Raw genomic sequence first — 13273 nt, forward strand, 5'->3', positions numbered from 1 at the left:
GCTTAGGGACAAACAGAAAGAGGTGGGCACACTGAGGCCCCCGTGTCGTTTAAATGTCATTCCCTAACACGTGTAGTATGAAGTGTGACACACAAAAGGCATGAAGACTTATCAGTGAACTCCCGCAGACCCAGCGCCCAACCTGAGAAAACATTCGGGTCCCCTGTGTCGCCTCCTCCTCCTTCCTCGCACAGTTAACCAGGATCCTAACTTTGGTGTGTTTCTTATATTGTTCTGGAGTCTTTTTTTAAAGAAAACAGAGAGGAAAAAGTGAACACGGCTGGAAGGAAACAGGCTCCAATGTGATGAAACCAGCCGCCAGCCTCCCTGCCAGTGGTGAGAACGGCTCAGTGTGGCCGAGGGGAGAATACTGAAGAGTCTGGAGAAAAAGCATCCGTAGAATGTACCTTTTATTAAGTAGAGAAAAATGGGAAATCTATGTGATACAAAGTTTCCAGTTTGAGCAAAGTCCACAGAAGCCCTTCTGATTCCCGCGAGCCTCTAGCAGGGGGAACTGCTGCCCCTCAGCACAGGGACGCGTGGGAAACGGCTTCCGGGAGCTGATCACGCACGCACGCACGTGCTCGGCTCCAAGAGGCCGGGGCAGAGGGCATGGTGCTGCTCACGGAGCTTCTTTGCACGTACACTCACGTGACTTTTTCAGGAGTCTCTTATGAGACTTTATTTTAAAAGGTCTGAGCAGAGAGGAGGGCGGAGGGCTGTGTAAGCTGTGTCGGTGGCCAGTGGAATGTTCCAGTCTGGGGAATCGCGGCAGTTGACCGGTCTGATCAGGCATTGTATGAAGAGGACGACACGCTGCCACCATGGCCCGTCCAGTTAGTGTGGATAAACTGCCCGGGTTTGGCTAAGAGTTCGTAAGTGTGAGCCCCAAAGTAATCCCGCTGAGCCTGAAACAAGAAGTCGGGTGGGTTGGGATGATACGCAGACAGGCCGCCGTCAGGCAGCGGCCAGGTTAATGTTTACCACCTGCTCAGAAAGCTCACCTGGATGAGGTTGGCCGGTAGCATCTCATGTCTGTACCCGTCATAGAAGGACAGGGCCGTGGTGAAGCAGGGCATGGGGATGCCCGCCTGGACCCCGGTGCTCACTGCCCGCCGCCATGAGCCCTGTGGCAAAACAAGCCCACGACTAGGGGTCAGCCCCCCGAGAACTGCTTCCTTTCTAAGTGACAGAATTCCATGTGCACCGAGGCTGGGAAGTGAAAAACAAAATTCCCAGCAACCAGCTCTGGGCTACCTACCTGGCAGTTTTCAACAGCTGACTTAAAAAAGTCATCTAGTAGCAGATTCTGAAGTTGTGGGTTCCGATCAAATGCATCCTTTATCTTTCCTAGGAACACGCTGAAATGATCAAGAGGGAAGCAACCGTGACTCTTAACCTGAGCCCGCTGAACGCCCGACAGAAAGCAGCTGACACGTATGCTAGTGACATAGAGTTAATCCTCATCCCCGAACGCCAGCGGTTCGCTCGGGGACAACATGGGGCCTGAGGCCCAAAAGGCAAGGCCAGAGGGCGTGATCGTTCTCACAGAGTACAGATGATCTTGTCAGACCAGGTAACTACAGGAGGAAAGTGGGACATGACCATCTGAACCAGCCTTGTGGCCAGTGCGGAGACCCACCGCGCCAGTCCCAGGGCAACTGTCCACATAGGCGCAGAGCCACCACTCTGACACGGTGGCTTGGCGTGTGCCCCGCACTCACCTCCTGATGATGCAGCCCCCTCTCCACATCAGGGCGATGCCACCATAGTTGAGGGTCCAGCCAAATTCCGTGGCTGCCTGTCTTAGCAGCATAAAGCCTTGCGCATACGAGATGATCTTGGAAGCATAGAGGGCCTAAAGAATGACAGACCCACCAGAGCTAGAGTTAGCCACCTCCTCCCCGTCAGCTGTGCGGGTCCTGGCAGGGCCAGTGATAACAGGACAGGGCTCTGCTGCCCCCATCTGGGCCTCCTACGTCCTCCCACCCCCACTGTCACCCGAGGCACCAACAACCACGGCGAGGGACTGGGCCCCACCTTCCGAATATCCTCCAGGAATGCTTTCTTATCACCTTCAAACTGGATCTTTTGGGGACCCTTCAGCTTTTTACTAGCCTGAATCCTCTCGTCCTTCAGAGATGATAAGCATCGAGCAAAAACTGCTTCTCCTGCGTAGGGGAAGGAATAACATTACCAAAGTTCACTCATAAAACCGAAGGGACGAGAGTACACATAAGCCGGAAAGAATGAGGAAAATTAGAAAAGGAGCTGATTTCCAATTGCAAAAAGAGCTGAAGTTTCAACCTTAGGCCACAAAATTTAACCTGGCTCAGAAAGAGTTTTGAACTTATAAAAAGCTCTAGACCGTTAACTTGATAACTAAAACTCCAAACAAGTCAATCTTCCAACTAAATGTAGGTATCAATCACAAAGATCAACATGAAATTCAAAAGAGGACTTCTGAGCGCCTGGCAGGCTGTCGGTGGAGCCTGTGACTCTTGATCTCGGGGTTATAAATTCGAGTCCCACACTGGGTGTGGAGATTACTTAAAAATAAAATCTTAAAAAAAATAAAAGGGAGGAGTTCTAGGGAAAAAAACAAGGAAGTAAAAAACCACTTTTATTCAGAATTACTCTGTTGGTCCATATGTAAAATTTCAATTTCACTTGAGAGGACTTTAATTTTTAAATGCTCACCAAAGACTCTCTTCTTTTTTTTTTTTTTTTTAAGATTTTATTTATTTATTTGACAGAGAGACAGCGAGAGAGGGAACACAAGCAGGGGGAGTGGGAGAGGGAGAAGCAGGCCTCCCGCCGAGCAGGAGCCCGATGCGGGTCTCGATCCCAGGACCCTGAGATCATGACCTGAGCCAGAGGCAGATGCTTAACGACTGAGCCACCCAGGCGCCCTGAAAGACTCTCTTCTTTAGAAGCACTCACTACCCCTTGAAAACTAGTTAACATCAGGCAGCCTTCGAATTCAGCTAGATGCTCAGCTACGGTGGCGTTGCCTTGATGTGGGGGTTGTCTGCAACAGCTAGTACATTGAGAAATAACAGACTCGCCCCTCAAAAAACTCCATTTTCTTTTTTTTTCTTAAGATTTTATTTATTTGACAGAGAGACAGTGAGAGAGGGAACACAAGCAGGGGGAGTGGGAGAGGGAGAAGCAGGCTTCCCACTGAGCGGGGAGCCAGATGTGGGGCTTGATCCCAGGATCCTGGGATCATGACCTGAGCCGAAGGCAGAGCATTCTGACTGAGCCACCCAAGCGCCCCAAAAACTCCATTTTCTAATTATTAAAATTTAGTTTCCAACACGTCCTTGATCACCATAATTTTGTTTCATTTGAATAAACATTTCATTATGGTATTTTAATATCAAGACATTTAGCATCTTCAAAAATTAGCCCTTCGAAAAGACAACTTGCTTAACTGACACTTTATATACTTAGAATAAATTACTCTAGGGGCGCCTGAGTGGCTCAGTCACTGAGAGTCTGCCTTCGGCTCAGGTCATGATCTCAGGGTCCTGGGATCGAGCCCAGCATCGGGCTTCCTGCTCCGCAGGAAGCCTGCTTCTCCCTCTCCCACTCCCCCTGCTAGTGTTTCCTCTCTCACTGTGTCTCTCTCTGTCAAATAAATAAATAAAATCTTAAAAAAAAAAAAAAGAATAAACTACTCTTAACTAATCCTCCCTGCACAGACAGACTGGAGTAAAGCCTCTGGCCATTCACTTGACAGGCAGCCCAAACTGGGAACACAAGCCGGCTCGGTGGCCACGCCCCGCCCTGCCTCGCCCGTCCTGCACGCGCAGGCGCCCGCGCCGGGGGGCGGAAGCGATGGTGTAACAGCGGGCGCACGGAGGCCGTGTTACCCAAGGGTCCGCTCCAAGACTTCCTTCCCCGTTAGTTCAACAAACACGAAGGGCACCCACCCAGGGCTGAAGCCTGGCCCGCCTCGGGCGGGGAGAAGGGCGCACGAGAGAGCAGGGCTCTCTTTGAACCTACTCTGCTCTTCCACCGCCGTGCCCTCGCCGCCCCGAGCTGGCTGAGCAGCCCGCTTCCCCTCGCGTGCCTCCCGGCATGGCCACTGGCGGCGGGCAGCCTAATTCATAGGAAACGAAAAGGAGGGAGCGGGCTAGGGCAGCCGAGCAGACAGGAAAATCTGTTTTACTGGAGGGGCGCCCTCCTGCCAGGAGCAAAGATGAGCCTTTCCCTCGGCAAGCTGGGCACCTTGACTGTCCGTTCTCAATCCTGCCAGAAGTGTACCCAGTTTACTCTTAAAGGACCAGCTTGTTTTATGAATCCTATTATTTGTTCTCTGTTTATTTCTGCTTTCTGTGATTTCCTTCGCCCTGTATCTTCTCGAGTTTGATGCTCAGCTCACTGCTCTAAAACAACATGCGAGAGAAGGACACACACCAGTGGTCAGGATAGTGGCTTTCTTCTAAACAAAGAACGAAGGAAGAGAATATTAAAGGACCTGAAATGTATAGGTACTATTTTATTTTTAAAATATCTGGGGGAGGGGCACCTGGGTGGCTCAGTTGGTTAATCAACTGCCTTCGGCTCAGGTCATGATCCTGGAGTCCCGGAATCGAGTCCCGCATTGGCCTCCCTGCTCAGTGGGGAGTCTGCTTCTCCCTCTGACCCTCCCCCCTCTCATGCTCTCTCTCATTCTCTCTCTCAAATAAATAAATAAAATCTTTAAAAAAAAAAAATATCTGGGGGAAGGGCACCTGGCTGGCTCAGTAGGAAGAGCATGTGACTCTCGATCCCAGAGTCATGAGTTCAAGCCCCATGTTGGGTGTAGAGATTACTTATAAATAAATAACCTTTAAATAAAATTAAAAATAAATAAAATACCGGGGGGGGACCTAATCAAAATATTAACAATAAATGCTGAGGACGTAAGCTTATGTCGTTTGGTGAACTTCCGTATGAAAAATTTCGTTACCATGATCTTCCCCATTGGAAAGTCATGGAAGTCACTGAACACAGTTCAATCCCTAAGGCAGAAGCTACCCCGAAGGTCGAACTAGAGAAGAGAGCCAGGAACTCCCAAACGCATCTCAAAGACCGTATGACTGAGAGAAGGTCATCAGGAAGAGATTCGAGAGTGTCAGCCTCTCACACGGGAGGAGCAGAAAGCACTGACCACTGACGAGGGTTGCACACGTTTCCTGAAAACCCGGTCCTTAGTGGCCAGTCTACCCCAACATCCCAGAAGGACAGCAAGGGCGCACCAGTGAGGCGAGGGGCCTCGGCCGAAAGCCGCACGTTACCGATGAGGGTGACGGGAACGCCGTACTCCAGGGCTGAGATGGCAGTCCACTTCCCTGTGCCCTTCTGCCCCGCGCTGTCCCTGATCTTCGGCAGCAGGTGTTTGCCGTCGCTGTCTTGGAACTTGAGAATATTGGCCGTGATTTCAATGAGGAATGAGTCGAGCTCGGTCTTATTCCATTCCTCAAACGCCTAGTGCAGGACGTGAGAGGAAAGAGCGTGAGAGAAAGCAGGCCTACGCACAAGCCCCCTTCCCTGCGAAGAGGGACCGGCGCTCACGACTTGCCCCGCCGTCCACGCTAACAGGCTCCACGTACGGGTCTGAGCCCTGCTCCCCCCGAGTTGAGTTTTCTGCTCACCACGAGTCAGCTGTATTTGATTTGAGCCTGGTTATGCTGACTGATGACCAGCACGGCTCTCCCCTCAGAGCCAGGCCCTCCTCACCTCACACCATCGCCTCCTCGGAGGCCTTCCCTGCTCACCGGACCTACTCCTTACACCCGTTTCCTCTCCTTCGGAACAGTTACCCCCACCTAGTTTTACACCGGCTGGGTGGTTACTATCGTGTCTTCCCAGCTCCGTGCGGGCAGGGACTTCGGTTTTTTCACTATTACATCCCCAACATCTAGAACAGTTCCTGGCATACAGAGCAGCACTTGTATATATAAATACGTTAAGTTTTAAGTAAATCAATTACATTTGAACACACAAAAAGAAAAGCACTGTTTCTATGAAAATAAAAAACTTTTGGAAAGAAGAGTAAAGGCAAGTCAGTGAAACCAAGTGGGGATGACACGTTTAAAAGTTAGGAGGAGGGGCGCCCAGGGGGCTCGGTCAGTGGAGGCTGCAGCTCTTGATCTCGGGGTTGTCAGTTCAAGCCCCACATTGGGTGTAGGGATTACTAAAAAAATAATAAACTTTAAAAAAAAAAAATTAGGAAAAACTGTAAAAAATCTGGAAGGATTCTGCAGTGTCACCTTGCAAGGAAGTGTCCCTAAATTATGTTCCCCTCGAAGTCCCTGGAAGTGGAAATTTGAGATGATGAGAAAGACACCTATGATGCCGGCCAGCAGAGCTGCACTTCGAGGAAAGGACTGGACTGGTGATGGATGTGCCTCCCTCCATTTTCAGTGAAAATAAGTGTTTACTAGGAACGATGCTGAAGTCTTAAGAGAGTACTGGTGTTTACCTCAAAATGTATTTTTAGAAGATCAAACTGATAGAGGGATGGGCGGACATTCAATAAAGCAAGTTAGTAAAATGCTAGTAGGCGAATATGGGGGGTGTGCATACAAGTGTTCACCACCAAAGTCGTTCAACTTCGCTGTGTGTTTGAACATCCGGTTCATAATAAAACGCTGGGGGGAATGTTTATGTTTCCCCCACTTTGACTTTTTTTTTTTTTTAAGATTTTATTTATTTGACAGAGAGAGAGACAGCAGGAGCAGGGTCAAAGGGAGAGGAAACAGACTCCCCGCAGAGCAGGGAGCCGGACGCAGGGCTCGATCCCAGGACCCTGGGACCATGACCTGAGCAGAAGGCAGACGCTTAATGACTGAGCCACCCAGGCGCCCCTCCCCCACTTTGACTAACTTTTGATTAACTGTCAAACAGCCAGTCCCAACCTGACCAGGAAAGCAAGCTCCCATCCTGCCTCTCCTATGGGACAATGGGGGGACCAAATGAGGTAATGACCATAAAAGGACACAGGCCTGACACATGAAGGGTCACTAAATGGTGGTAATGATCACCGCCAAGATTTTCGGGGGACTTCTGGCTCAGCGGTTAGCTATCCTATCGTACAGCTTTCCCTTAAATCAGGCTGAGTCCATCCTTTTTTTTTTTTTTTTTTTTTACTTAGCACAAGCGGGGGAGAGGGAGAAGCAGGCTGCCCGCTGAGCAGGGAGCCTGACGCTTAACTCAAATCATGACCTGAGCCAAAGGCAGACGCTTCACCGACTGAGGCACCCAGGCGCCCCTGGGCTGAGTCCATCCTGCCACCAGCATGACCACAGGAAGGAGGCGGAGGAAGGCTTTACTGTTGCTAGCAAATCCCTCTCATCTGAGCAGCAGTCGCCTGCTGTAGCCCGGAGACAGGGCCCGGCACTCACCTTTGCCATCTCGTCATGCCCCATGCCCAGCACATCCTTCATCAGGTGGTAAGCCTCACAGATGAGCTGCATATCCCCATACTCGATCCCATTGTGCACCATCTTCACAAAGTGTCCTGCTCCTTCATCCCCGACCTGTCAGGGCAACGAGCACCAGGAGGCCTTCAGAGGCAGGTAATAACCCAGAAAAGCCCACATCAAATTCTTTGGCGAGGCTCCCTCCCCATACAAAAAATAACAAATAGGGAGCAAATATCTGTAGTATTTTTAAAATTAAGCGTCACTACGTAACAATTCAATACAAGCTTCAATCCAGTCCAGTGTTCCTTCAAACTCACTCTGAATTCGTTCCTTTCAAGATTTTTCCAAGCCTCCCATTCACTGTAAGCACCCACAGCTCGTCGGCCTGCATTTCCCACCCTCCCTTGTTATGAAGGGCCCCTCGCTCCCAGCCCTGCCCACAAGTGAAAGACCTCCTCTTCCCGAGGTCACCGTTCTCCTAGCCACTGGGGGTTACAGCAAGTTGGCTAATTAAATCACTGGCACTGTTAAGTATGTAACTGTGTTGTAGTTGTTTCCAATGGCTACCAAGGGGTAAAATGACCTTAGATCCCAGGTCTGGCCCTCAACCTGGTAAGCCCAGAAATGTGTTCTTGCCAGTGTCTCACCGTTGACGAGACACGGATTTACAGTAAAGCTGGCAAGATGTATACAGGCAGAATACCAGTTTGTGAATTTAGGGTAAAAAACCTAACTACGGATTTTAGTGGCTACAAGTGTTAGTCCCGATGGCACATTCTGTCCCTACAGACGAGCTGCGTAGGAAACCAAATCATCGAGAATTGCTCAGTGGGCCAGGAATCAGAACAAAGGGAGTTTCAGGGTCAAATATTCTGGGGCAACGGGCTCTGCAGTCAGGCGCATCCATCTCCACAACAGGCGTCTACCTGCGCGGTGGACCCAAGGTCGCTTGACCTGAGCGGTCTCTGCTCTGTCACCACCGGGCTCCATACAACTGACCTTTACATCCGAGACTCCCGCCGTCTTAGTTTCCACTGCTGACGTGCCCCCTTCTGATTCTGACACCTTCTTTGGCTGCTAAGTAACATGGCTAATAACATCGTACTTCACCCCATCCCTCCTGTAACTTCAAGAATGAACTCAGGACTGCCTACTTTTAGTATCTATACCAGTTTTCTCAATAGCCTGAGAGTAAGTCTGAGGCTAAAGAACGTCAAGCTCTGACTCAGTCAAGACACAGCAGGGCCAGTACTGGTTTTTCTTCATGATTCTGTGTCTACAAGAAATGTGTCTACAAAGGAGTGACTGTGGCTGTCCTTTTACTGTCGTAATCGACTGTCGTGGCCTGAAAGTTCCCTGCCCCGTCCATACTAATGAGAAAATCCTCAGCCCCCCAAATCCAGCCCAGCCTCTCTCCACCCTAAGCAGACTTTGCCTGACTCGGGGACCGCTGGTTAAGATGTACGGACCGGCATCGGGGGCTACAGCTGCCATCAGCGGGCGGGGTCAGGCCCCCCCCTTCCTCGTCCACCTCAGGCCCCCTTCCATCTCCGCCTTTTACCTCCCTCATACGAAATAAAGCTAATAAAGGGGATTAGGAGCTAAAGAGAACTCGGAGACCACCCAGCCCACCCCTCATATTTTACGGACAAGAACACTTTCCTGACTGACTCGATAATGTCCCACAGTGAATGTGAGAGCCGGAATTACAGGTCAGGTCTCTCAGCCTAGTGCTTTGCCCATCCATGGCATGGACTGGGGCTGCAGGAGGGATAAAAGTGATTTTGGTTGCAACACCAAATGCAGGAAGGGAGGCGTATAGGAATGAGCCTAGGCCTCCCTCCCGTTTCGTGAAGGCGAAAGGCCATATGTCACATACTCTGTTCAAGCACAGAATACCTGCGTCCCAAGCTACAGGAAAGAGATTTTCCACAGCCGTGGCCAGGACATCTGACAGCACCAGCCCTTCAATCCTGCTCCTTCCATGCAGGCAGACGGAGCCCACCTTCATTCTGACATTTTCTTCATTTTCATGAAGTCACACAGCTAATAAAACAAGTCTCGCTTCACCTCATCCTTGCTGTGCCTTCTTAAGAAATCCAACTTTTAGATGAATTGAGGAGGGCTGTTTTTAATACCAACCTCAAGGCTCTGAAATATTCAGTTAGGAGGCAAGGACACGCAAAACAGGCATGCATCCTAGGCCTCAGCTGCGCTAGCGACTTCAAGATTGAGAAGCTTGTCACAAAACTAACTACTGCCACCAAGGCGGTCCTGGCTCTGTGCACTTTGTCATGTCTGTGCCCGTGTTACCAGCTGGCTTGAAAGAGGAGCCAGAACTTGCCCAGTCACAGCAGGGTTCTCCCGTCCCGACTTTCGCAGCGATGCCTTGGAAGATTGTCTTGATGTGGGGCCTGTGGGAAGGAACCATGTAGTTTAGCTGCTGAAAAGAGGGGCTGAGATCTCAGTTAAATACTCAAGGACCTCCCCCCAATCTTTTTCTTTCGAATGGGAGGTGGACGTGCCAAGTCCACGTGGAAAAAGTAATGAATGTTCCAAGTCCACGTGGTAAGCCCCACAGAGGCTGCAGACTACCTGGTTGGAGAAGACAGAAAGGCCAGCCGGAAGCATCCAAGCACCAGGAGAAATCTCTTTTGCACTATAAAGGAGCTGTGATGCCAAACAGCAAGCAACAAGGAAGTTCCCGTGCAGACGCCTGTTACCGGTCTGGGTGCACGTTATCAGACCCAGCAGGACTCCGCATGCGCAGACCCAAGCCGGAGTTCCCAGAGCAGCGTTCTTCGTTAGTGCAGTTGTTCCTCACCCCTCCCACTGCCCCGCTAGGAGGATCTGTGAACTCACAAGGCTTTCTGCTTATGTTCTCCTCACTACTGACCAATAAAGGCTTCTTCACAAGAAGTTTTTGGTAAAGACACAGGGCTGCCAGGGTTGCAAAGTCAACGCTCAGGGTTAGAGCTAAGACAGCTACACATTAAGCTTTAGAACTTCACTGAACTTGTACTGAGCATTTCAGGTAACGGCACCACTCCTACTTCTGTTGGGGCTCGATCTCACCACCCTGAGACCGTGACCTGAGCCAAAATCAAGAGTTGGACACTTAACCAACTGAGCCACCCAGGTGACCCCATTTTAAACACTATATTAACCATCATTCCTATTACTTTTAGCAAACAATTTGAATGAGTCTTATATATGCTTAAGTTTGCCAGACCGGGGGCGCCTGGGTGGCTCAGATGGTTAAGCGACTGCCTTCGGCTCAGGTCATGATCCCAGGGTCCTGGGATCGAGTCCCACATCGGGCTCCCTGCTCCTTGGGAGCCTGCTTCTCCCTCTGCCTCTCTCTCTCTCTCTGTCTCTCATGAATAAATAAATAAAATCTTTAAGAAAAAAAAAAAAAAGTTTGCCAGACCAGTCTGAGAATGAGTCAATGAGCAATTGGAGCATCTCTGCATTATCAAATATTTTCATGTGTATCGTCTGTATGTCTAGCCCAAGATAAATGTTTATGAACTACTGAGAAGCAGGAAGGCCTCTATCTACTTCTAGATTTCACAAACTGCAGGGGCGCCCGGGTGGCTCAGTGGGTTAAGCATCCGACGCTTTATGTCCGCTCAGGTCATGATTTCAGGGTCGAGGAGATTAAGCCCCATGCTGGGCTCCACACTCAACGGGGAGTCTGCTTATGATTCTCTCTCCTCTCCCCCTGCTGCCACACGCTCTCTCTCCTCTCTCTCAAATAAATAAATATATAAAATCTTTAGATTTCACGTACTGCAGAAAATCCCCGAACTTACTCATCAGAGAGGTAATTTAAAGAATAACCTTCCCCAGGACCCTGCACCTCTGGGAATTAGGTTTGATCACTCCTTACTTCAACTCCTAATATAACTCTAGCATACTGGAAATCAAACTCATTTAGGAAAGAATGGTACCTTTCCACGTCTCCCTCAAAAGGATCCCTCCTTTTCTGTTTCTTTCTCTTCCGCTTACCCACCTCCCTCTGTCTGGCTCACCTCTCTGCAATCTCAGCAGCGGGTTTCCCTCAGTCTGCGTCAGGCGTGGTTATTACTTGCACCTTTTCATTTTGATTCTCTGTCCCGCTCACCCCCCACCCTTATGCCTTATGCACCGCACCCCTGCTCTTACATCCCCGCCACACCCTCCCCTCTATGACCAGCATTTCCTCTTATGTACAGCACAGTGCACAGTGTAAAACTTGTTTTATCCCCAAGTAGATACAAAACTTCCACCTCACTCTCCCAGGGACAAAACAGGCCCCGTCAGATTCTTCCAGTACTCACGATTATTAAATAGTTATTTGAGGACTGTCCATCACTTAGAGAGGCAGACTTTACTTCTAAGTCCAGACAGTGCCCAGGACATTATTCGAATGGCTTCCTTAAAGCCCCTGAACTCAGTAAGCCTGTTTAGAGCTTCCAGTGTCAGTCTTGGAGGGAATAACAGAGGAGGCAAAGAGAATATGCACATACATGATACCAAAGCAGCAAAATGTAGAGACAAAAGAAGTGTTTCCAGCATCTCCACCACTCAGGGGCCACAGAGACCAGCGCTGCCCACAGCTCACTCCCCTCACCGCTCAGGCTCCCTTGTGCTGAAGTGAGGGGTGGCACCTCGGATACCCACCAGGCTTGTTTGTCCCCTCCTGGCATAAGTGAGGGGCCATACCGGGCCCCCTCCTCTCCACCACTGACTCCGCTCCCCACAAACAGGATGCCCTTGGCCTTGAGGTCGTGACATCGTCTCTGTATGAGAGAAAAATAATTTTGTTATGCTTCCATAAGACAGTTTCTCCCGATGAATGAGAAGAGGTATAAGACTGGTATGGAGAGCCCGCACTGGACATGAAATGACCCCAGGATCCAAGAATAACCTGATCATTTCAAGCAATTGTATCCCAGGGCGCCTGGCTGGCTCAGTGGTAGAGCATGCAACTTTGATCTCAGGGTCATGAGTTCAAACCCCACGTTGGGTGTGGAGCCTACTAAAAAAAAATAAATAGAAATAAACAGTTTTAAAAAGAAATTTAATTCCCTCAGTTTGGGAGTTAAGGAAAAAAAAAAAAATCCAGGGAGCCTGGTTGGCTCAGTCAGTAAAGCATGTGACTCTTGATCTTGGGGTTGTGAGTTTGAGCCCCATGCTGGGTATAGAAATTACTTAAAAAAAAAAAAAAATCCATGGAAGTTTAAAATAGCTACCCTTCCCCCAAAGGGAAATAATAAATAAAGCCAAACATACAATCTCATTTTCCTGGAAGATCTAGTACCATAAGACTCCATTAAGAGTTGGTGGGTTTTGGCGGGGGGGGGGGGTTGGTTTTTAAGAGTTGGTTTCATATGAGTATGACCTCCTGCCACTCAGCACTTGAGATGGTACAGGGTCTTCTTTCAGCCCACAAGGCCAGTAAAGCCGTGGTTCTCAACCACATTGTTTACTGACGTGTCATGGGCTGCTGGCGGAGGAGGGAAGAGCTAAGCACAAACCGTCAGCCTGCGGTATTTAAGCAGAAGTCCTCCGTCTGAGTTACAGGTATGACTGAGGAGACCTCAGGAACGTCGCGGCAGAAACAGAGGCTGAGGACTGCAGTGTCCGCTCCAAGCTCTAGTATCAGCACTGCAGAAGGACGGTCCACTCTTTTATGATGTGTGCAATGCTGGTACTTTTTTCTAGAATGTTCTCAGAACCAGGAAGAATTTAGCCTGAAGAATACTTACTGTGGTGTCCCTGTATTCAGAATTTCCTCCATCGATGATGATGTCGCCAGTGTCCAACAATGGTACCTGTAACCAGACGCTAGCATGAAGGTGGGCCAAAGA

At 49.7% G+C, this 13273-nt stretch overlaps 1 protein-coding gene across 1 annotated transcript; it reads right to left on the minus strand.

Moving 5' to 3' along the window:
• Positions 1 to 393: 393 nt before the first annotated feature.
• PGD (phosphogluconate dehydrogenase) lies at positions 394 to 13273 on the minus strand. The gene is made up of 10 exons (XM_081817470.1): positions 13172 to 13273; positions 12084 to 12202; positions 9763 to 9832; positions 7398 to 7532; positions 5289 to 5478; positions 2041 to 2171; positions 1725 to 1858; positions 1262 to 1361; positions 1005 to 1127; positions 394 to 908 (listed from the first exon to the last, which is right to left on the minus strand). The coding sequence occupies exons 2-10, from the start codon at positions 12107 to 12109 to the stop codon at positions 789 to 791; spliced, it is 1029 nt and encodes a 342-aa protein (XP_081673596.1). The 5' UTR covers positions 12110 to 12202; positions 13172 to 13273; the 3' UTR covers positions 394 to 788.

Source organism: Leptonychotes weddellii, chromosome 4 (genome assembly GCF_054177405.1).
Source record: "Leptonychotes weddellii isolate Sample4059 chromosome 4, ASM5417740v2, whole genome shotgun sequence".
Lineage (NCBI taxonomy): Eukaryota > Metazoa > Chordata > Mammalia > Carnivora > Phocidae > Leptonychotes > Leptonychotes weddellii.

Bases quoted from the DNA above. Each gene is read 5' to 3' on its own strand.
- PGD (XM_081817470.1), bottom strand. From the start codon at position 12,109: ATGCCAGGAGGGGACAAACAAGCCTG. The intron at 9,833-12,083 runs GTGGGTATCCGA...TCCTTCCCACAG, and splicing joins GGAGGGGACAAACAAGCCTG to GCCCCACATCAAGACAATCT. The intron at 1,859-2,040 runs GTGGGGCCCAGT...GTCATTCTTTAG, and splicing joins TCCTGGAGGATATTCGGAAG to GCCCTCTATGCTTCCAAGAT.